This window comes from Cricetulus griseus, chromosome 5 (genome assembly GCF_003668045.3).
Source record: "Cricetulus griseus strain 17A/GY chromosome 5, alternate assembly CriGri-PICRH-1.0, whole genome shotgun sequence".
NCBI lineage: Eukaryota > Metazoa > Chordata > Mammalia > Rodentia > Cricetidae > Cricetulus > Cricetulus griseus.
This window is the reverse complement of record NC_048598.1, coordinates 38,199,533-38,224,008: the sequence shown is the minus strand read 5'-3', so window position 1 is coordinate 38,224,008 and position 24,476 is coordinate 38,199,533. Positions and strand designations below refer to the sequence as shown.

Sequence of the window (24,476 nt, the reverse complement as noted above, 5' to 3'; positions counted from 1 at the left end):
TCCATAAACACTATAGCTTTATATTACTGTAAGTAATAACTTGGAGTGATCTTAACTTAAAAACAAATGATAGGGGCTGGAGAGATGGCTCAGGGGTTAAGAGCACTGACTGCTCTTCCAGAGGTTCTGAGTTCAATTCCCAGCAACCACATGGTGGCTCACAACCGTCTGTAATGTGATCTGGTGCCCTCTTCTAGCATGCACTGTATACATGATAAATAAATAAATCTTTAAAAACAAACAAACAAACAAAAAACCAAATGATAACAGTCGTGTGCATGTTTGAGTGTGTGTGTATACATTTCATGGAGCATGTGTGGATGACAGGGACCACCTTGCCTTCTATCTTGTTTGAAATAGGTTGTAATTAAAATTGTCTTGTTTTTATTACTATTGTGTGTGTATACATGCATGTGTGTGCGCTTTGTGTTCAAGTACATGCATATGTCAATTTTCAGGAGTTGCTTCTCCCTTTCTACCACTGCTGCTGCACCCACCAGGCTAGCTGATATATGATCATCTAGGGCAGTGGTTCTCAACCTGTGGATCAAGACCCCATGAAGTCGAATATCAGACCTTTATTTACATTGTGATTTATAGCAGAGCAGATTTAGCTAGGAAGTAGCAATGAAATAATTTTATGGTTAGGGGTCGAAGCATTAGGGAGGTTGAGAACCACTGCTCTAGATCTTCTCCTCTCTGCCTCCAGGATCACCATAGAGGCACTGGACTTGTACCGATAGCACGCTATCATGCCCGGCTCTTCCATCGGTTCTTATGGTGTGGGTTCAAGTTCTCATGCTTACACAAGTGTTTTTCCCCACAGTCCCCCCAAAACTGTTTACATCTTTCCACACAACTAGAATAATTCATCTTAGTAGGTGGGACACAGGGCTAGAGAGATGCCTCCTGGCTAAGAATGCTCTGCTCTGTCTCCCAGAGGACATGAATTCAGCTCCTCTGCAGAAGCCACTTCAGGCAGCTCACAACCACCAGTAACTCTAGCTCCAGGTGATCTGCCGCCACCTTCTGTATTCTGTGAGCACCCATGTTAGCTTAAGTATGTGCGCGCACACATAGCGTGTAGCATAAGTGTGTGCACATAAGCATGCAGCATAAGTGTGTGTACACACATACACAACGTGCATCATAATTGTGTGTGTACATAGACAAGCATGCAGAGTAATTGTGCATGCACATATACACAGCATGAAGCATAAGTGTGTGTGCACAATAAACAGCATGCAGAGTTAAAAATAGGGTTGTTTTTTTTAAGTGGGAAATATGTCAGGAATGGCGGCATACACTTGTAATTCCTGCTCCCAGGAGGTGGAAACCTTTTGTAACTTGTGGTGTTTGCTTTGATTTTCAGGGTGCTGGTGTTGAACTGTATCCTGGGAGCATAGCCATTTTGGAAGGGAATGAGATTCATCACTGTAATACTCTCCGAACCAGTGACAGCTCCAAAAGCACCTTAGGTGGTGTTAACATGAAGGTATTGTCTTAGTGCTTTCTGCTGTTTTGAGACAGGTCTCACAGCTAGCTTGGAACTCTACATAAACCAGACTGTCCTTAAACGCACAAATACCTACCTGCCTCTGCTTCCTGAGTGCTGGGGTTAAAGGCATGTCTGAGTTCTTACTGGAGACTTGTTCTAAGAGAGTTTTAGATAGGTCGGGTCTTAGTTTCCTTTGCTGTTGCTGTGATAAAATATGACAAAAGCAGCTCTGGAGAGAAAGGGTTTATTTAGCTCACAGTTCAAGGATACACTGTGTGTGTGTGTGTGTGTGTGTGTGTGTGTGTGTGTGTGTGTGTGTGTGTGTGTTGGGGGTAGAAGCAGGGGGTCAAGCTGCTGCAGGGTCAAAGTAGTAGGAGCAAGAGGCAGCTGGTCACACTGCATCCACCATCACGAGTAGTTGAATACTTACTAAGTTCAGCTCAATTTCCCCTTTTTATGAAGTCTAGTACCTAACCCCAGGGAATGATGCCACCTTTTAGGATGAGAGGTCCCATCTCTATTAACCCAGTCAGTATAATCCCTCACTGACATAACCAGAGGCTAAATAATCCCTCATAGGTATGGCTGGGGGCTTGGCAATTCTGTCCAGTTGAAAATAAATACTATCACAAGTATTAACATAGAAAGAATCTTGTTCAAATGCTATTTCTATTTTAAAAGGAATCCTACACATAATAAAATATAGTGAACGATAGATGATGGGAAACAAGCCAGTTCCTGCATACCCTCCCACCCCCACCATGAAGACTGAACTCAGCTGTCATGCATACTAGTATGCATACTCCCACAGATTTGAGTTTTAGATAAGTCTGCAACAGACCACCCATCCCACCAGTGCCTCTGCAGGGTTTAACGTTAGTCAGATAACTGGTCAATAAGGAAAAATGGTACTTGGAGATCAATTTTGAAATCAAATTATGTCCCCATCATAAAAAAAAAGACAGTTGCCCTGGCTGGCCTGGGGTTCTGTAGCATAATTATGCCTCAAATTACAGTCCTCCTGCATCAGCCTTCTTAGTAACTGGGGTCACAGGCCCCTAGGCCAAGCATAAAGTACTTTTGAATGTGAGAAAGTAGGTGGACTTTGCTGTTACAGATTTTTCATTCGGTAGGTTTACAATACATTTTGGGAAGCAAAGCAAATAAGAGTATTGTGGGCAGACTTGTAATCCTAGAACTTAGGAGGCAGAGACAGGAAGGTCAAGAGTTCAACATTATCTTTAGCTACATAATGGAGCCCATCTGGGTTATATATGAGATTGTGTCTCAACTCCCCCACCACAAAGCAAAGTAAGAGAACAGTACATTAAGAAACACTTTTGATTCAAAAGGCTGAGGCAGCAAGACTGGTGTGAATTCAAGGCCTGCCTGAATATCATAACGAATAGCAGGCTAGCCAGAGGTGTGTATGTCGAGACCCATTCTTGGAAAGAATGGATGGGAAGGTAGTAAGAAGGGGTGGGGAGAGAAAATAGAGGACGGAAGGAAAGGAATAAAGGCTACTCTTGGCCAGGTGTGATGACACACACCTTTAACCCCATTACTCTGTAGGCAAAGGCAGGTGGGTCTGTTAGTTGGGAGGCAGCCTGATCTACCAGTGAATTCCAATCAGCTGATGCTACATGGTAAGACTTTATCTCAAGAAAAAAAAAAAAGTCAGATTTGAGTTTTAGATAAGTCTGCAACAGACCACCCATCCCACCAGTGCCTCTGCAGGGTTTAACGTTAGTCAGATAACTGGTCAATAAGGAAAAATGGTACTTGGAGATCAATTTTGAAATCAAATTATGTCCCCATCATAAAAAAAAAGACAGTTGCCCTGGCTGGCCTGGGGTTCTGTAGCATAATTATGCCTCAAATTACAGTCCTCCTGCATCAGCCTTCTTAGTAACTGGGGTCACAGGCCCCTAGGCCAAGCATAAAGTACTTTTGAATGTGAGAAAGTAGGTGGACTTTGCTGTTACAGATTTTTCATTCGGTAGGTTTACAATACATTTTGGGAAGCAAAGCAAATAAGAGTATTGTGGGCAGACTTGTAATCCTAGAACTTAGGAGGCAGAGACAGGAAGGTCAAGAGTTCAACATTATCTTTAGCTACATAATGGAGCCCATCTGGGTTATATATGAGATTGTGTCTCAACTCCCCCACCACAAAGCAAAGTAAGAGAACAGTACATTAAGAAACACTTTTGATTCAAAAGGCTGAGGCAGCAAGACTGGTGTGAATTCAAGGCCTGCCTGAATATCATAACGAATAGCAGGCTAGCCAGAGGTGTGTATGTCGAGACCCATTCTTGGAAAGAATGGATGGGAAGGTAGTAAGAAGGGGTGGGGAGAGAAAATAGAGGACGGAAGGAAAGGAATAAAGGCTACTCTTGGCCAGGTGTGATGACACACACCTTTAACCCCATTACTCTGTAGGCAAAGGCAGGTGGGTCTGTTAGTTGGGAGGCAGCCTGATCTACCAGTGAATTCCAATCAGCTGATGCTACATGGTAAGACTTTATCTCAAGAAAAAAAAAAAAGTCAGATTTGAGTTTTAGATAAGTCTGCAACAGACCACCCATCCCACCAGTGCCTCTGCAGGGTTTAACGTTAGTCAGATAACTGGTCAATAAGGAAAAATGGTACTTGGAGATCAATTTTGAAATCAAATTATCTTAAAACACATTTTTAAAATCTTGACCAGTGTTGTTTTGCCTGCATGTTTATCTGTATGAAGTTGTCAGAAGCCCTGGAACTGAAGTTACAGACAGGTGTGAGCTGCCATGTGGGTTCTGGAAATTGAACCCAGGTGCTCTGGAAGAGCAACCAGTGCTCTTAACCACTAAACCATCTCTCTAGCCCCATTTTTTCTGTTAGTTAATTTTCAGTTCAAAAATACTTGCTTGTGGGAGGGCTACTCTTAACCACTCTTGCAGAGGTACCACCCTAGTTACCAATTCAGTAAGTGTGGAATGAAGCCTGAAATTTTGTTGTGTCCAAAGTGACACTAAAATTGCTGGTCACTCATTAAAACACAACCCCACCGCTCCCATAGAACAGCACAGCACTGACATTGCACGGTCGGTGGCTGGAACTGCAGCATCCTTCCAGAAAGCAGAGGCAGGATTGCGAAGTACAATAGCAAACAAAATTCAACAACAAAATCCCTGCAGATCCTTGAGCCTTACTCCAGTGATGTATTAAACTAGATCTCTTCCAGGTGCCCTGTGTAGTTCACATTAACCTTTCACCTGAAACACTTCTCTGTATCTACAAAAAAAAAAAAAAAAAAAAAAAAATGAGTGAATATATCATTGTTCTTCAAAGAAATGGTTAAAGAGCATTCTACTTAAGTAGCAGCCTGTCCTTAGCAAGTCACGGCTGTTCCATTGACCTATTGTATTTCCATGTCACCATATCTGAAATCATTTTCCAATTTTATCATGTTGTAGATGTTATCAGGCTGCATCCCCTATCAGTTTAGGATAAAACCACAAAAAAACCCTATAATACACATTTGTAATAAAGTTGATGAATTCGAGGAATATATTTGTCTGAAGCAAACTCTCGTAGCTTTAAAAACCCTAGTGACTCCAGAGTTAAGTCCCAGTGCCATCTTGTTTTTAGTTGTTTTCTTTGTATCAAAATTCTGAACAGCTAATTTCCTCAAATAATTTAACAGGTTCTTCCAGCACCCAAATTGAAGATGACTAACAATCACATCTACAACAACAATGGCTATGGAGTGAGCATTCTTCAGCCATCGGAACAGTTCTTTATTGTAGCCGAAGCAGCTCTCAACAAAGGTGCTGCTTCAGGAGATAAGAAAGATGACAAAATGCTCTCCAAAGTCATGCAAACTCTGAATGTGGAAATGAACAACAATAGGATAGAAGCAAATTTAAAGGGGGATATTAGGATAGTCACTGGCTAAAGCATCTGGATAGGTGTTCATATTTTATAGTTCAGGAATGTAATAAATGGTTCTTTTATGTGACAGAAATTCTAGTTTAAATTCAAAGATTAAAACATTTAAGTGTTTTCATTGAATTATTTGCTTTGATGTATTATTTGAGATACTGGAGCTTTATTAAGATGAGTCATATGCCATAGAATTTGCTCTTTAGCTGAAAGTGTAGGTCAGTAGGTAAAGTACTGGCCTAGCATGCATAAAGCCCTGGGTTCCCTGCGTGGTAGTGTGTGCCTATAATCCCAGTACTAGGGATATGGAAATAGGACGACCAGGAAGTTCAAGGTAAGCCATGGCTAAAAGGGAGTTTGAGGCCAGCCTGAGTTACATTCCTTTTTCCCCTTTCCCAACTTTGAAGACCATTAGACTTACCCAGATAGTCCAGAATGATCTCCCCATCTTAGTACGGACCTTAACCTTGAGCCTTGCCATAATAAAGTATGTAGTGACAGTTCTGAGGACCAGGACTATTCTTTAATGGACCATTATTCTGCCTCCACCTCTTTTTTCCCTCAGCCAAGGGAGTGTTAAATACAGTGTGACTTGCTTCTTCAATAAGCAACAATACAGAACTTGTATCTTTCTGTGTACATCAGGGACCAAAACCTGAGCCTCACACATAACACTTTACTCCTTGAGTAGGCTAGTGTTTTATCAAGTTGGTAAGCAAGTCACTCATGAGGACGCCTCAACTGAGAAAATCTTTTTTCAAGGTAGCAAACTGTGGAGCAATTTGACTAATGATTGATGTAGATGGGCCCAGCCCAGAAAGGTGGTCCTGGATGATAGAGGAAAGCACTGAGTATGTCAGTAAGCAGCTCTTCTGTGGGTTGTTTCAGTCCTTGCCCTGACCTCGCTTATAACCCTTTCATCCCCAAATTGTACTTGACCAGTTTCCACAGCAACAGAAACCCGAAGGTACCCCCCAAACTGTGTGTATACACTTGTAGGTTATTTCTCGCCATTTGCTTGCATTGACTTTTAAGTTGTACAAGACATCTCATCCACAAACTTTTGATGTGCTGGTTAAGGACTCTGTGATTAAGAGGTTCAGTTACCAGCATCCATGTCTGCCTAGGTCCAATGGTCACTTCTACTTTGGAGGTCACTTGCAAACATACTCTCAGGTGAGCACAGAAATAAAAAAAGTTCACTAGGTCGACTTGGACACATCATTCAGTGTCACAGGCCTTCCCACATCTTTGACACAACAGCTAAACCCTACTTCTTACAGCAGTTTTTACACTGTGGAAAAGTCAGAAGCACCATGATACAGATACTCAGTGTGGCTAATACAGCTTGGTAAGAGTGAGTGGTAGCCGGGCATTGGTGGCGCACGCCTTTAATCCCAGAGGCTGGCTGATCTCTGAGTTCGAGGCCAACCTGGTCTCTAGAGTGAGTGCCAGGATAGGCTCCAAATCTACACAGAGAAACCCTGTCTCGAAAAACCAAGAATGAGTGGTGTTCTTTATTCTCATGCAAAAGGTGACTCTGGAAAGTTGGTGCAGGTTCAATTAAAATATTTTATGAGCAAGCTGAAGACAGCCAGGATATAGTAGTTTTAATGTTTAATGTTTTATCTAACATACAATTAAATAGCTGAAGCCCATGTTCACACACACACAAAAATGGAGATGACATTTTAACAGAATCTAAAATCACCTATGCTGTGATGGGAATGTAGTTCATTGGGAAAACATGCCTAAAGGATGCACAGAGAAAGATGTTTTTTAAAAAGTGTGCTCAATCAACGCACCCAAAATGGTGGCTAGCAGTGTCACTGAATTTGGATCCTGCTGTATTGTGATCTCCCTCAAACAATGGAACCTTCCTGTAGATCTGTGATTTCCTTGCCTAGCAAGCATCAGGTCATGAGGCTTGAGGCAAACCAGTTAGTTCCTAGATACACTGAGAGCCCTAAGGGAAGTCGGGGAGTGTGGGATCAAACATTATTCTTTAAAAAAGACCAACTCAAAAGCCAATTTTCAGTGTAATACTTTATTTTCTATTAAATGAAAACCAAGAAAATGTCAAGTTAAGTTAAAAGGCAAGCCTTTACCCCCTGAAGAAAAAATACAAACTGTATGGTATGATACTTGTACAATAGGTCATATTTTACATTACATAATATAAACAAAATCACTAGTCTACATTTTTCCTTGTTTGACACTACAATAAGCTACAGATTAAGTGGAAAATGGGTTTACTTTTTGGGTGCAAATAAACATCTTGAAAAAACACATAGCATGCATTTTTTAAACTGTATGCATAGGCTCTGACAAGTCTTAATATCCACCCCCACCCCCACCCCCTCCTCCTCTTCCTTGTCCAAAATAACCACCTCCATAACCACCCCTTCGCTGGAAACCTCCAGATCCTCTGTAGCCCCCACCAGATCCACGGTAGTCTCCACTAGATCCCCTGTAGTCTCCACCAAAGTTGTTTCTGTAGCCCCCTTGAGAACCTCCTCTATATCCCCCACCACCACCATAATTTCCACGATAAGAGTTCGGGCTAATATTATAGCCTTCCCCACCACCATAACCTCCTCCCCCACCTCCATAGCCTCCACTGCCTCCTCCATATCCCCCACCACTACCACCACCTCCGTAGCCACCCCCTCCCCCACCATAGCCTCCCCCACCACTTCCAAAGCCTCCACTACCTCCAAAGTTGCCGCCTCTGCCACCACCAAAGCCACCCCCTCCCCCACTGAAGCCTCCCCCACCACCAAAGCCACCCCCGCCACTGCCAAAGCCTCCCCCACCACTACCGAAGCCACCACCACCACCACTGTTGAAGCCACCTCCAAAACCTCCCCCTCCACCACTTCCAAAGCCTCCTCCAAAGCCTCCACTACCATAGCCACCACCATATCCACCTCCCCCCCCATATCCTCCCCCGCCACCATATCCTCTTCTATATCCACTTCCATTATCATATCGGGCCATCTTGGGAGGTCGTGGACCATCGCCATACCTAGGAAAAGCAAGACAACAACCCATCACTTTAGCTGTGTATATGGTACAGGGGATTGAACCCAGAGCTTTGCACACACTAAACCCAGTAAATTAATTTTGGCCAAATAATGAGACCTGTATGGAACAAACGGTGCCTTTACTACTTAATTTTCCCAAAGAGTGCAAATAAATATTACCCACATTAAAACATGCAATGTACAAAATGGCTCTAAGTTCACTGTATTTGTTAACAAGTATTCCCCCCTACATCAACTTTGAAAAATGTCTTTAGTGGAAACTCCTCAGAAATTACACCCACTAAAGTCCTTTCTCTATGTCTGACTCCTACAGGTCTTTTCTTACGCATGTTAAAGAAGCCAGAATGAAAAGTGCATTAACACTTCTTCGGCTATACTAAAATTAGAAGCAAATAAAAATTAGAAGCAAAGACCCAAAAGACTTTCTGTATATTTGTATACTATAATATGTAAATTAGCAGCATATTAAAGCCATAAGTATACTAATTTAATAATCAGTGTGTCCACAACTTCACAAATGATTACTTAAAATACTAAAACAAGCCTAAGTGAGAACATAAGCATCCAATGTAAAATTTGTATTTGTTATGAATATGGGGGGCATTAAGCAAATAAAAGTATTTTATGAGGAGCAATTTCCTATTTCTTAAAGATGACCCACATTAAATACTACTGTCCTTTTTACTTGAGAAAGGAGTATTGTGGAAAGTGCATCATCATCTAGATTACAACATATTCTGACCTAGAGGACACTTGATTTGTTCTATTCTTTTGGGCTTTAATTGTAATAGGTGGCACAGATTAACATAAGCCAAAGGAAACCTTTTGTTCTGGGTCAACTAAATTCCATTTTTTTTTTTTTTTTTTTGAGACAGGGTTTCTCTGTGTAGCTTTGGAGCCTATCCTAGCACTCGCTCTAGAGATCAGGCTGGCCTCGAACTCAGAGATCCCCCTGCCTCTGCCTACCTAGTGCTAGGATTAAAGTTTACTTATAATCTGAACCTACGTAGGACTCTACCAACTAACTTTAATAACTGTAATTCTGCAAAAACTAGAGACATAATTTTAACTAGGTACTCACCGTACACTTCCAATCATAAGGTTGATACCAGCAGCTGAGGGCCTAGAAATTTGACGGATTGTGTTCAGCATATGTTCATTTACAGGGTCCAACTGACTGATGATATTTGGTTGTTTGGACACCTCAACAACCAGAGCTTCCATGGCCGCCCGGAGGGCTGTGATGCATGCTGCAGCTTCATGTGATATTTGCAGTCTGATCCTAAAATGAAGGGAAATAAGACATAAAAACTAAGACTACACACAGAAAAAGATAGATGACTATTTGTCAAAATGCTCACCCAACTTATGTGTTAATTCCTGGCATAAATAAACTGCTTATTTTAATAGAATTAGATATCCTCAAACCTATGTAAAAGTATGAATAACCAGTATTAAGCTTCTAAAACATCCTGTAACTGTTTATGATGAACCAGAACACAAGATTTGCAACTCTCCAAGAAAATACATTATAAATAGACATTAAAGTAACAATGAAATCCTGCCCTACTTCAAAATTATGAGTTGAATTCTAAAAAACCAAACAAACAAAATAAACCAACTCAATTCTAAAAATTCAGTTTGGAGTTCACAATTGAAAGCACGTACCAGTCATCTATAAATATGATCTGCCCATCAGACTGGACTTTCTTGGAGGCAAACAGAAGTAACTGTAAGGGGGTTACTAAGGTCATGCCTTTAGCAGAGATGGCTCTGGTTCGTATCTGTGAATTAAGAAAAATGGCAAAATGTCACACATGACAGGTAATTAGGTATGTCCTGAGTATAAAGAATCTTCAGACTTCCCAATCTTCTTACCTTTTCACCAAAAACAAAGAAGGGAGATGGGTACTTCATGTCTTGGCTGCTAAAAGGACAGTTCACAGATGATTTGTGGATGAGTGCATTACGCCCTTCAGTGGTAAGAATCTTTCTCTTTTCTTTGTGATAGCATACATTGGGGTACACACCGAAGGCCAGCAGAGATATAACAACATCCAAGTTATTATCTGGCCCAGTGTTAGTAAACACTTGTGTCAGTAAACAATCTGTTAAAAAATTTAGAGAAACAGTTTTTAACAATTAGGAAGAGACATAGTATTATGGCTCTGCTAAGTCCCTTGACAACTTACTCAGAACTTTCCCTACACAAATCAAGTTTAAGGAGCATTTCTGTTACCAAAGATATCCACTATTCTTTTACCAGCAGAAAAGATGAAAACAACAATCCAAATGAAGGCTATTTTCAGCCAACTTTAGGAAAACTTTTATTACCAAATGGAAAAACCAAACCACAATGTGATTTACTCAATTTACCTCAATTCCAGATTTACTTGAATGAACCTAATTTAAACTTAGTTTTTCTAGCTATAGTTGCTTCAGCTCAAGATTATTATATCCTTCCTAAAATGCAAAAATGTTTCCCCCTTTCCTTTGATTTTTGGGAAAAAAGTCAGTTTACAAAGAATTCAATTTGTAATCTTTTAAAATTCTACTTTATGGTACTAACAAATATATTCTCCAGCTCACAAAATTTAATCTACTTAGAAAAGACAAATTCAGGGGGCTGGAGATGGCTCAGAGGTTAAGAGCACTGACTGCTCATCTAGAGATCCTGAATTCAATCCCCAGCAACCAAATGGTGGCTCACAACCATTTGTAATGAGATCTAGTGCCCTCTTCTGGCATGCAGGGATACATGCAGACAGAACTGCATGTAAATAAATAAAAAAGAAAAAACAAATTCAAACTTACTACTGCAATAGCAAGTTGGATTTGTGTTTTATCATAGAACTATATTACATTCAGACAAATATCTGGAGACTACTCTAAGTACTCTGCCATCAAAGCACATGCAGTTTATGACTGCACAAAGTATCTTATTTTCCTGTATTTGAGAAAGGCTATTATACACTAACTAGTTCAGGCTGTCTATCTTTGAATTCTCAATCAGAGGTCTTACCTTCTGGAAAGCCAGAGTTAATTAGAATCTCTTTAAGCTGTACTTTGGCCTCCCAAGTCATTCTTAGTGTAGCCATATTGAGTCGTTTTTGCTCACAAAATCGTATTTCTGCTTCTTCTCCGCTCATCCTAAAACAAAACAGAAAAAGCATTCATTCTCAAAGGCTCAGCAAGCTTTTGAATTCATTGAATTCTTACAGTAATTGCCTTAAGTCCATACCTAGCATCATCCCAGGCTTGGAATACTGATAAAAGAGCTACATGATCAGAAAATCTGTTTCCAGCAAAATTCCGGTGAATGTAGCCCAGACGTTTTCCTTCACTGATGAAGGGCTCTGGAAAGCAGGTAGCAGCAGAGATGGTACAAACAGCATCTCCCACACTGGGGGAAAAAAAAAAAATTAATTGAACCCCCTTTTGGCTAGGATACTGCTTATATGCACTAAACTACAAAGAACTTCCTAATAAGCCCATAACATTAACTAACATTTACCTTAAGTTTTTTCCTCACCAGCCCACCTTCCTTTTATGAAATCCTTCCCACCTCTTAACTGCCAACAAGAAAAGAAACTTACTAGAAGATACACCCCATTATCATCATTTTTCCAAAACGAGGCTCAATGGGGAGTTTAGCCAGAATACGTCCCAGAGGAGTCAACTCATCATTGGCATCTAAAGCATCAAGTTCTGTGGGAAAATACTTATTTGTGAGTGATAATGTCATTAAGTATGTTAATGTTCCATCAAGTGTCAAAGCAAGAGTCAAAATTAATGTCAAATGCCTAGAGCAAGCAATTCAGTTAAAAGCAAACAACTTGCTGGGCGTTGGTGGCATACGCCTTTAATCCCAGCACTCGGGAGGCTGAGGCAGGTGGATCTCTGTCGAGACCAGCCTGGTCTACAAGAGCTAGTACCAGGACAGCCTCCAAAGCCACAGAGAAACCCTGTTTCAAAAAAGCAAAAACAAACAAACAAACAAAAAAACAAAAAACAACAACAACAAAAAACCTCAATATTGGTATATGAAATACAAAAGGACTGTTATAAAACTAGGTTCTAGGCAAATGGGAACCAGAAATACAGTAACAGCATCAGCATTGAGCACCCACACATCTAATTAAAAAAAGAAAAAAAAATCAAAGCTCTAAGACATCACTATAATATTAAATACAGGTCTAAGAGTAATCTATGGCTGGATGGTGGTGGCACACGCCTTTGATGCTCTAGCACTTGGGAAACAGGCAGATCTAAGCTCTATCTAGGCCAGCCTTGTCTACAGAGTGACCAGGACATCTAGGACTATTTCACAGAGAAACGCTGTCTCAAAATAGTAATCTGTGCACTGATTCCTGAGACGTAGCATTCTGTGTTTTCTAAATGAAACTCGTATGTATACTCCATTCCTTCATCCTTCAAGCTCATGAAAATTGTGACACTAGCTAAGAAGCCTTTAGTTAAGGCTCTACCAAGTCTATCTTCATCTGACATACTTGTAAAATAAGAATTGTCAGGTAAAGATAGCCTAAGGTAGCACTTACCTCTAAGAGTATGCTCTGCTTCAATTACAGCATCCAAAGGTGGAGGTTCAATCGCCTTTGCAAGGAATTGGCCAATTCCTCCCAGGCGCAGAAGTTTTATACTCAAAGCAATTTCATGTAATGGTGTTCTAAACATCTCTGGTGTCATGTGGGTTTCCAGTCTAATATTTAGAGAAGCAGAAAGAGAACAATCCTCACCTATGCATACAATGACAAGCATAAATAGTGTCAAGTGCAACAAAAGGTGACATAATACAAATCCTTTGTCTATATTACCCCCAAAGGCTCCCAGGGCCGACCAAAATACTTAGCCCTGGGCTGGGCAATGATGGCTAACGCCTTTAATCCAGCACTTAGGAGGCAGAGTCAGGTGGATCTCTCTGAGTTCAAGCCAGCCTGTACTACACAGTGAATTCCAGGCCAGGCTCCAAAGCTACACAGAGAAACCTTGACCTGAACAAAAAGAAAACCAACTAAACTAAAAACCCACACAACTTAGTCTTGGAAACATGTTACATGCATTTCATGGTAACTCCATCACCAGACCAATCTGACAAGTTACACAGTAAACTCAATATAAAAACAAACAAAAAAACTCCAAAACAAAAAAACCAAAAACACCCAGGTGAAGAGCATTGATTGCTCTCTATAGCTCCTGAGTTCAATTCCTAGCACTCTGATGCTCTCTTCTGGCTTGCCAGACTACACGCAGACAGAAGAGCATACTAAATACATAAATAGAGAAATAAAAATGTTAAAGAAACCCTAGCTCGAAAAACTAGAAAGTCCACATTTCTAATTTAAAGTGTTTCTAATAAAAAAATGGCATGATGAAGACTCATTGGATTTGGGCAGTGGTGGCACACAACTTCAATCCCAACATTGGGAGGCAAAGAGAGGTGAATCTCTGAGTTTAGCCAGGTTTAATGAATGAGTTCCAGGAGAGCCAGGGCTCTGAAAAAACCTCAAACAACTGATTGCACATGAGATTATAACTCTAAAACCCTAATGTTTACAAAACAAACAAAAAAAAACCCAAAAAACAAAATACCAGGAAATAGGACTTACCACACTAGAGAAAGAACCCTCACTCAATACTGAAAACATCAAAAATTGGTAAGTGGTTTTACCAGAAGGTCTTTAATCTCAGCACTCAGACAGTAAAGGCAGGCACATCTTTAAGTTCAAGGCCAGCCAGTTTCAGGGTGAGACCCTGTCTCCGGCCCACAACCAACAAAAAAGCAAAAAACTGATAAAAGCAATGTAACTGATGTCCACAAATCCTTTTATTAAATAAACCAACACTGGCAACTTCTCATTTGTTTTCAGTCTCACTATAATCCCATTATTCCAGCTTAAATATACCTTACTGAAGACACATAGGCATGGAGTTAATGGAAAGGGTAAGGGCGGAGGCTGGCTAATATATATAAGGTTAAGAATAATGCCCATCTTTATTTAAAAACATATCTCACTGGACTATCAAGGCAGCTCAATGAGCAAGAACCCAAATGAATTTTCTCCAAGTTGTTCACTTACTTCTATATAAGGCCAATCCCAAATGAGAGAGAGACTTTACCTGTCAAAACGAGCTCGACTACAAAGATGAAAGCAGAACCCAGGTCGTACACGGCCAGCTCGTCCTTTCCTCTGCTCAAGGTTTGTTTTTGATGCCCATACAGTAGCATAGTTGGTCATATTGTTGTGAGCAGTAAAGAGTTTCACTTTTTGTCTGAATAGGAAAAAGTAGTTATCAGAGACAGAACACGTAATAAACGACCAATTTTATTATGTTCTCTGACCTCCCAATCCATTTAAAGACATAACATTATCTGTCCACTTGAACTAAGCAAAATTATGACATGCTGGAAGTGAGATTAACTGAATCCTAGAAGTCAGCTAGTGAGTTCTAAGCTCAGTCAGTGACAGACCTTATCTCAGAAAATAAGGAAGAAAATAAGGTGTGCTTAGAGGACAGTGACTCTTTCACATGTGCATTAATAATGCTCAAATGTAGCTGGGCGTTGGTGGCGCACACCTTTAATCCCCACACCCCCAAAAGTTCAAATATAAGCCAAGTCTAGTGGTCCAGGCTTATCTTTCAAGCTACTTGGTAGGCTGAGCCAGGAGGATCACATGCTAAAAGCTTGTGTCGTCTACAGAGTGAATTCCAGGCCATTTCTGAACAACTGTGAGACCCTGACAAAAAAAAAGAACACTGTCCTCTACGATAGTAAGCTTAAAATAAAGTCCAAAACTCGTTCTTAACATTAACAGTGTTGTGACTATACTTCAACAATAGGGTACCTAGCTGGCATGTGTAAGGATTGAGTATAGGGGAGGGCGGAGCTGAAGTCAAATTGGACCCCAAACAAAAATGATTACATGGCGTGTTTGAATTCACAAATAATCGTAAAATTCTTCAAATTTGTAACAATTGGTACACATGACTATGTGACTGAGACTAAAAATGCTGTTAGTGTTGGGTAAAATAGCTATTGGCAAATTAAATTCCACATGACACACTTGTATTCAGAAATAAAAGTACAACAGGTATTGTAATTTAAAAGCAGAGCTCCAGAGAGAAATATGCCAAGAGAAAGGGTTTTTTTTTTTTTAGGGGAAAAGGATTGTAAAAGGGGGAAAGGGGAAGGAAGAGACTCACCTTCAGGGACTGTTGCAGTGGGAGAGAGTAAAAAGAGGTGGGGGAGAAAGAGAGAGTGGGAGATGGGGAGGGCCATTTTAATAAGAGGGGACATATCGAATAGGCACAGGTGATGTTCTTAGCATCATCCACTGAGGGTGTATCTTGTCAGAACTCCAATGACAGGTCAGTACAAATGCCTAAATACTAACAGCCAGCTCTAAGCAGGCTTTCTTTACAGCCCTCTACAAAATTGCTGGGCTCTACCTATAGACCAAGGCTCAATTATAGGTATAAGTTTTTAGTTTTTGAGGCTGGGTTGCACTATTTAAGCAAGATTGACAGATGCCGTTAATACCAGGCTGCAGTGTTCTAACTTCTTAAAGGAATGTTTTTCGAGTAGACTACTTGTCTCATGCTAAGTAATTGCTGTATTTATATACAAAATGAGCATAAAAGGTTCATTGTGGAAACAACTAATGAATAAATAAGTAAATCCTTTGACATGAAGTCAGAAGTTAGTGATAAACTTTGGCTGTCTGTACTCTGAAATCACACATGGCATTTGTGTGGGTATAAAAGCGTAAACCTTGGTAAGTTAAAGTCTAGGTGTGATGGCGGAAGCTGCAGTACAGTAACCCCAGTACTTGAATAAGAAAAACCTCAAGTCAGAGGTGATCCTGGACTACAGTCAAATAGCCTTAAGAGAAACACAATTAGGGGCTGGTCAGTGGGGGTATGTATTATAGAAGACCTGAGGACCAGTTCTCAGCACCACAGGGCAGCTCACACATCTGCAATCCCAATTCTTTGGTACCTTATACACTCTTCTAGCCTCCAAGGCTACCAGGCACACAACTAGTACAGACATAACACTTGACACACATAAAACCTCATTAAAAAGAAAATTTAACAAAAGGTTAATTGATAAAGTTTGTCAGCTGCTAATACACTCAAAAGACTAATTCCCTAGGAACTTACTTGCAGGAGTCAATAACATAAACAACATCATTTATGGTGATGCTTGTTTCAGCAATATTTGTGGACAAAATAACCTGCAAAAAGAAAAATTAAAAGAAAAATTACACCACAGAAAACATGCCACTTATGAACACACCAATGTTCAGAGAATCATTCAACCACACAATACAAGGCATTTCAGGAACAGGAGTAAAAAGAAAAGTCTCTCAAGCTAAGAAAGTGATATATATATTATATATATATATATATATATATATATATATTATATATATTCTAGCTCTCTGAATGTTTATCTGATCTCATTGAAACGCCTTCTTTACCTTGGTTACTCCATCTGGTACTGGATCAAACACTTTACGCTGTTCCTCCCGAGGAATCTGAGAATGCAGAGGTAGAATCTGATACCGATGACTTCCTACAATACAGAAAGGATAAGAAGTAAGACCAAGTTAAAATACTGTTCTCCATTACACATACTCATTGAAACACAGCAACATATTAGCCAGGAAAAAAGTAAAAATATTCATCATCATACCAAAATGTGAATTGTTTTCCAAATGTTTTTGCATAGTATAAATCAAATTCCAGCCAGGCAAAAAGACCAACACAGCTCCAGGAACATTAAGGGTTTCGATGTACTTAAGGAGAGCTTCAATGAGTTCAAAAGGAGTTTCCTTTTCATTCAATTGGGACATGCTCAACTTTGTTTCTGGCCCATATTCATCAGCACATATTAGATTGCAATTTGCCTGCAAGAAAGGGGAAAGCAGTTTATTTGCCATAATTATTATAGCTCTAATCTCTTAGACTTAGTTTTTCTAGGCAAGTAATATCTAGCAATATTGCTTATCTCTAGGGTAGAGTCATACTTTCATTAAGAGATCAATACATAAAGTAGAATATTACTTTAACTGTGTAAAGGTATGTTACATTTAATGACACTGTCTCTCCTTGCCTCCTGAAGGCACCTGATTGGTCTAATTAAAAAACTGAATGGCCAATAGCTAGGCAGGCAAGATAATAAATAGGAATCTGAAGAGGAGGAGAAATTGCACAAGAGAGAACACCTAATGTCAGCCAGCCATTCAGACTGAATAGGACATAGAAAAGGAAAGGAAATGTAAAAAGGCCCAATGAAAGCATAAGACAAACAGATCTAAGAGTTAGTAAGAAACAAACAGGAGGTAAAGACAAACATTCCTAACTAATATTTACTAAGTCTCCACATCATGGTTTGGGAGCTGGTTGTCTTCCAAAAGAAAGCCTGGCAGAACAGACATGTGGATCTGTGTTCAAGGTCAGGCTGATCTATGGTAGTGAATTTCAGCCAGGGCTGGTACAGAGAAACCCTGTCTCTAAAAACAGAGTCTGACAAAACAATTTCGGGCATGCAAGTACCCAAGTTCATTTATCACCCACATCAGGTAGCTTATAACCATCTGTAATTTGAGCTCTAGCTCCTGTGTCTCTGGAAGCAAATCTTCAGAAAAAGACTGATATCCATGAATATAGACCGGTCTACCTTTTCACCCCCTGAGATTAAAAGTATGAGCCATTTATGCCTTTAAAACTTTTAAGTATGATTCTGTGATGCTTCTAATTAGTTTCCTAATTTTTTTTGAAAACTACAGAAACTGTCTTCCCGACCTGCTTAGTTTTAATTATTCACATATTCCCCTTTGTAACCCAGTCTAGCTTTGAATATGGAAAATCTTAATTCAAATTCTTATCCTAAGGCCAGGAGTTGGTGGCCCACACCTTTAATCCCAGCACTCGGGAGGCAGAGGCAGGCGGATGTCTTTGAATTCGAGGCCATCCTGGTCTACAGAGGGAGTGCCAGGATAGGCTCCAAAGCCACAGTGAAACCCTGTCAAACTTCTACATTTCTGGTTGTCACAATATAGATCAGTCAGAACTGGTATCTGGGAGTACAAAGGAGAACCACACCACAAGTTCAAAATCTTCCTGGAAGTCAAACCCTGTCTCAACCGAAAACATAACTGGCAAGGAAGTGTAACTGTACCTGCCACAAGTTAGACAACTTGAATGTGATCCCCAGAACCCAGTGTGAATGGAGAAGACACTCCCTGAGAGTTGTCTTCTGATTTCTCTCCCTGGCAAACATCACAAATATGTAAATTTTCTTTTAAATGTATAAATCTAAAAACCATCTATGGTAACATGCTTGTCTACCAAGTGGAAAAACCTGGCTTAAACCAATACCCAGAACAGCAAATTGGGTTGGGACAAGATTCTGTGAGGTTCATTGGCTATAGGCACTGGTACCCTGAAAAGACCAGGAGGCCATAGATAAGTGAGATAAAAAAAACAAAACAACAACAACAAAAAAAAAAACCAAAAAAAAAACCTGAAGTTAGTACTCCGATACACAAAAACACAATACAAAGGACTGAGTCTTTAGAAAAGGCGTTCTAAGACTTTTATGCCAGAAATTATATAACCTGTGTAGTAATAGTCATTAACCTAAGAATATCACAATTAATTTTTAAAGGACAATGCATTGCCAATTAATACTATACTTTAAAGTACTTATTTTCTTCTCCAAATATTCTCACAATGAACATTCCTCATTCCTGTAGATGTGCTGAGGAATCGACTTACATCATCATCTTCACCACCATCCTCTTCTTTATCTTTCTTCTTCTTGTCCTTTGGAGGAGGAATGAATTGGGTCATCTGAATGCAGTCCTCCAGAAAATATTCTGTCAGGGACAGTCACATTAGTTAAGTACGTGATAATTTATAAAATGTCACAACTGCAAATTCATTTGCTAATCCACAGTTGAAACTACTTTCATCCTCATCAACTTGAGGCTTCACAAGTATAAGAAATTCCTACAGTTAAATTTCAACAACAGAAAGTACATTATGATTCCATCAAACTCTGCAAGATTTGAGATAATTCTTACAAAGACAGCTGGGGTTTCCCCTTTATACAACTTTTTAAAACCAAACTTTCATGGAATCTGTGTATACCATCATCCTCTCCCAGGAGGATGTTAATGCAAAGACTGAAGATCACTAATCAATGCTGTGCCTAATATTCTAAAACACCAAGAAGTGACTCTATAATCTCTATTCTGTATCTTCAACCATAAAGCCACCACCCAAGACTGCAAACCAAAGGTACATAAATTAATGTCCACCAATTTTATTCACTATTAAGTTGTACTCCCCTGCCACTTAGAAGTCCACTCTTTAGGAACAAATATTACTATCAAGTCCACTCTGAGTAGTAGTCAAATTTTATTGGCAAGGAAATCCACGTACACATACTATTTATAAGGTTTCTGCATGAAATCTGTAATTGCCACTTTTCTATTCAGTGTATATTTGTAATTTAAACATTAAACTTAATCTAGTACCATCATTAGCTTTCTGCTCAAACTGTGCCCATCTCTGCCTTTTGCCCAGATTAGGAGAGATTAAAAAAAATTTAGTGGCATGGCAGCTATTGATTTCATCACACTGTTAAGTCTCTTAGGGTTAGTTGCGTTTCCTTACCTGGACTGTGCAATAAGTTATTTCAATAAAATTCATATATTCTAGGTTGATCAAAATTTTTGATCAAGTTTCTCTGTAGCTTTGGAGGCTGTCCTTGAACTCAGAGATCCACCTGCCTCTGCCTCCCGAGTGCTGGGATTAAAGGCGTGAGGCACCACCCTTGGCCGATTAATCAAAATTTTAAATCATCAACTCAGCTGCTGTCCCAATGCCATGCCTGCTTCCATGCTTACCATGTTGATCATAGACTAACCCAAAACAACAGTATAATCTGTAAGAAACTTAATTCCTACCCTCTACTATCTACTAATCTCTTTATAAAGTTCTTCAGTATTGAAGTACATCAATTATTAGAACTTTGAAACCCATAGCCTGAGAAACAATAAGATTATGTCACAGTATTTGGCTTAGATGGGTGCTGGGCCCACCATTTATTTTTTAATTAAAACAATGTAGCATAGCATGGCTATTCATCTCACACAAATACATTTCACAATATTGTCGACTCTCTTAGCAAATTTAATTTCCTCAATTGGGCTGTGCAATGCTACTTCAATAAAATCAAGATGTTCTTATAATAGTCAAAGTTTTATCAAAAGCATAGAAATCAATGGCCTGTTTTTTAAGCCTGTATTCATATGGTATCCTAGGAAATCCACAGAGGATCCCCTGGGGTTGCAGATGGTTGTGAGGCAATACTGGCATGTTTTCAGTCTTTTAAACTATCACTGTGATCGCCAAAATTAAGAAAATGCATAGCTTCCTTCCCATCATATCCACATAATTTACCTTGAACTGGGAAAGTCCTTCCATAAACTTCAATGATGGGGCAATTAAAGAAATATTCACAGAACATGGTGGTATCAATAGTTGCAGACATAAGAACAATTCGGACTTCAGGATAAGCCAGAACCACATCACGAAGTACTACCAGAAGGAAGTCAGTCTATTGAAATAAGAACAATAATTGTAAGGGGTAGCAAAATACACCTTTAAGATTTCTAATAGTCATAAGACATTAGTGAAAATTGTTTCACACACCAGTTTAAGATTACAGTGAATTTTTAATGAGATAGGGTGGTTAAGGATCTTAGTATAGCATTGACTTCACTATACCTTATAGACCTTAGACTTGATTCCTCTTTCTCCCAATTCCAAAGCCTAGGATTATAAGCATGTACTACCATCCCTAGTGTTATATACTGCTGGGAAACCAAACTTAGGGCTTCCAGCAACTGACCAGCTTTTTCCTGTTTCTGTATGTGTACTTGCATGCTTAAGAGGGGAAAAAAAAACCTTTAGGTAAAGTTTAAAATGCACAACTTTCACTAGAAACATGGTAAAAATCAGTTCAAATAAAGTAACAGCCACAACTTAGTTTTATAATGTTTAAATTGCCTGCCATATCACCCACCATTATATTTATGGGTCCTCCCTATGTAGGCTTTGTATATATACCATACTTTTTATGTCATGCCTATCTCAAAAGACTCTAGAGGAAAGGAATTTGAACAGAGGTATCCTAGGGGTGGGTATGGAGTCAGTGAATGAAATAGCTCCCACAAACAACCAAGTCAGTAACTGAAATGCTAGGAATGGCTATTTAGCTAAATGCTGATATCCAGCAACATTAAGACACATATACTTCTAACAGTGCTATATAGGTATGCATATCCTGGTCTACAGAGAGAGTTCAAAGATAGCCAAGGCCATACAAATTCTGTCTTGAAAAACCAACAAAACAAGTTATGTTAAGGCAAAAACACTCCCACCAATTTGTCAGAACTTAAAAGACCAATCCCTTTAGAGATTTGGTATCTATGACATTTAGTCTTTTCTTTATGAAAATTATCTACTTCTTTTTTGATGCTATGTTCACGCCTTGCATGTCTTTTTATTAGACATTAAACTCGTTTAGGTTTTCATCTAGAACAATGTTTATTCTAATCTGGGTATAGTTTTCCATGTAAAAGATACAGGATTCTCCTTCAAAGTATTCATCCTATATTTCTTATTGTATGATATACTGCCTATCTGATGAGGTTTAACACCTTTAAAGTAGAATAACTATCCATGGTATTATTCCAGACATTAATTTTAACTCTTTAACACTAGTATGTCAACACTATAGTTAAGTCTCTACTAAAACATCTGGGTGTACTTGTTCATACTTTTAATAAATGACTAGGGAAGCTAAGGCAACAGGACTGTTCAAAATCAGAGGCCAATCTATGTTGAGGACCCTGTTTTAAAAAGAAAACCAAGAGTAACTCCTAGATTCCAATAGCAACTTGGGATAGTTTGAATGACCAAACTATGTGGACACACTTTTTCTTGTATCAATAGGATCTTTAAAAATTGTGTATTTCAATATCAAACTTCAATTCCTACAATTGTATAATAAAACTATACTGACTTGCCAAGCACCCAAGGCAAAGGTGAGAAATAAAATTTTCATTTTCCTGTTTCCCATGATGATTTTTAGCATCTGAAATAACCTACCAATACCCACCAACATTTTGCCAAAAGCACAGTATCACATACAAAGGAAAACTAATCCTAATATCCAGCCAGCTACTCAAGTCATAAATCACTACTAAGCTCTAAACTAAGTTGCATAAATTCTTACTGATCATCATAAACAAAGTATTACCTGATGGTTCACAGGTTCTCTTAACAATATTCAGAAGTAGATGAAAGGAAAAGAGCAAGGAAAAGCAATTTATTCAATTAGACATAGACAAATCATCCTCTTAATTCATAAGTAACTTACATTAATATCTCTTTCATGAATTTCATCTACAATTACATGACTGATCCCTCGAATCCCCGCTTCTAATTTTCTTAGGAGCACACCTTGAAAAGAAAGTCAGAACAATTATGAGACAGGTTAGGTTTCTTTGTTAGGTAGTCAAAGAAGCAACAAACAACAAATTTTGGCTGGGGTTGGCTGGCAGCACATACCTCTAAGATCAATTATTTAGAGCATGGTGATCATACAGTCACATAGAGAAACCTTTTAACAAGGAGGCAATCAACCCTGCTGCAACACAATTCTATCATTGTAGAAGAGGTCTGAAATATCCTGAATCATATTCTATTTTGAGACTTTTTTCTGTATTGTCCTGACTTTCATGAACTCATTCTATGGTTAGCCTTAAAAAGAGATATTTGCCACCTTCTGCCTCTATAGCACTAGGATTAAAGTGTGCAATACTGTAACCTTTTTATAGTCTTAGTATAAAAATGTGACAATTGCAAATGAGGTATCAAAATGCATTACTGACCTACAGTACAAAACATTATACTGGCATGGGGGCGTGGAAGTATAGACTCAAAGCGGACACTGTAACCACAGCTTTTTCCAGGCTCTTCACCTCTCTCATAAGCAACTCGCTCAGCCACTGCAACTGCACTGATCCTTCTCGGCTGAAAAAACAAAACAAAACACAAAATATGAAACTTCAGAATTAGTTATACTGAAAAGTGTCTATGTGTTATATGCATGATAAAAGCTAGGTTACTACAAAGAGAAACCATGTGTTAAAAAAAAAAAAAAAAACCAAAAACCACCCTAAGTTACATGTTAGGCAAGTGCTCTACCACCAAATACTCAAGCCTTTTTAATGTTCTGACTACATATTCAAGTCCCACCTCAAACTGTTAACACCACACCCAGCTCAAATTTCAAATTACTGCAATGGCTCTCTTTGACAGCTTACTAACAGAAACATGATAGTTAACACAAGTACCTACCATGCCAAGGTTCAATATCAAATCCCCAGTACAAAGGAAGATGGCAGTGGGGCTAGAAACTTAACATTCTTGAAACCTTGTTTGACCACCACCACAACAAACCCCCAAAAACTCCCAAACTATTAATAGAACTCATACACTGGCTTGGTATTTACCTGAGTCACAACAATATTACACTCTGCTGCTCGGCCATTCTGGATAAAGTCATCCAAAATGTACTGTGGAACCTGGGTGGTTTTACCACATCCAGTAGCCCCACGGATTATCACAACCGAATTTTGGCTAATGGCTTCCAGGATTTCAGGTTCAAATTTCTTCACAGGAAGCATCTCTCTCTCTTGTAACACCTGTTAACACAGTTAAAACTTAGTAAAACTTCCTTTGAATAATTTTCCTTTCTAATTGGCTTACTACCAATATTTGTATTTCTAATAGAATTGATTCTCAACTAAATTTCTAGAGAATCTGTCTTGTGGTCCTCATTCTATTTCATTCTTAGGTCTCCATAAACATTCTAAATGTAATTACTTGCCACAAAA

The 24,476-nt window shown here is 39.2% G+C and overlaps 2 protein-coding genes across 4 annotated transcripts in view; one reads left to right on the top strand and one right to left on the bottom strand.

Annotated features, from left to right (window-relative positions):
* The window catches only part of Shcbp1l (SHC binding and spindle associated 1 like), a 28,790-nt gene extending 23,323 nt beyond the window's left edge, over positions 1-5,467 (top strand). Inside the window, exons 9-10 of the mRNA XM_027417361.2 lie at positions 1,373-1,495; positions 5,187-5,467. Of these exons, the coding sequence (XP_027273162.1) occupies positions 1,373-1,495; positions 5,187-5,438 (375 nt within the window). The 3' untranslated portion in view covers positions 5,439-5,467. The remainder of the gene's footprint in view (positions 1-1,372; positions 1,496-5,186) is intronic.
* Positions 5,468-7,452: 1,985 nt separating this feature from the next.
* Dhx9 (DExH-box helicase 9) overlaps positions 7,453-24,476 on the bottom strand; it is a 32,274-nt gene continuing 15,250 nt past the window's right edge. For all 3 annotated transcript variants that reach the window (XM_027417360.2, XM_035445031.1, XM_035445032.1), the window contains 17 exons: positions 24,093-24,284; positions 23,469-23,610; positions 22,955-23,037; positions 20,971-21,127; positions 19,279-19,379; positions 17,192-17,405; positions 16,977-17,071; positions 16,657-16,730; positions 14,611-14,763; positions 13,032-13,192; positions 12,069-12,180; positions 11,714-11,875; positions 11,495-11,622; positions 10,351-10,580; positions 10,141-10,256; positions 9,554-9,754; positions 7,453-8,453 (listed from right to left, as the gene is read on the bottom strand). In XM_027417360.2, the coding sequence (XP_027273161.1) occupies positions 7,760-8,453; positions 9,554-9,754; positions 10,141-10,256; positions 10,351-10,580; positions 11,495-11,622; positions 11,714-11,875; positions 12,069-12,180; positions 13,032-13,192; positions 14,611-14,763; positions 16,657-16,730; positions 16,977-17,071; positions 17,192-17,405; positions 19,279-19,379; positions 20,971-21,127; positions 22,955-23,037; positions 23,469-23,610; positions 24,093-24,284 (3,015 nt within the window). In that variant the 3' untranslated portion in view covers positions 7,453-7,759. The remainder of the gene's footprint in view (positions 8,454-9,553; positions 9,755-10,140; positions 10,257-10,350; positions 10,581-11,494; positions 11,623-11,713; positions 11,876-12,068; positions 12,181-13,031; positions 13,193-14,610; positions 14,764-16,656; positions 16,731-16,976; positions 17,072-17,191; positions 17,406-19,278; positions 19,380-20,970; positions 21,128-22,954; positions 23,038-23,468; positions 23,611-24,092; positions 24,285-24,476) is intronic.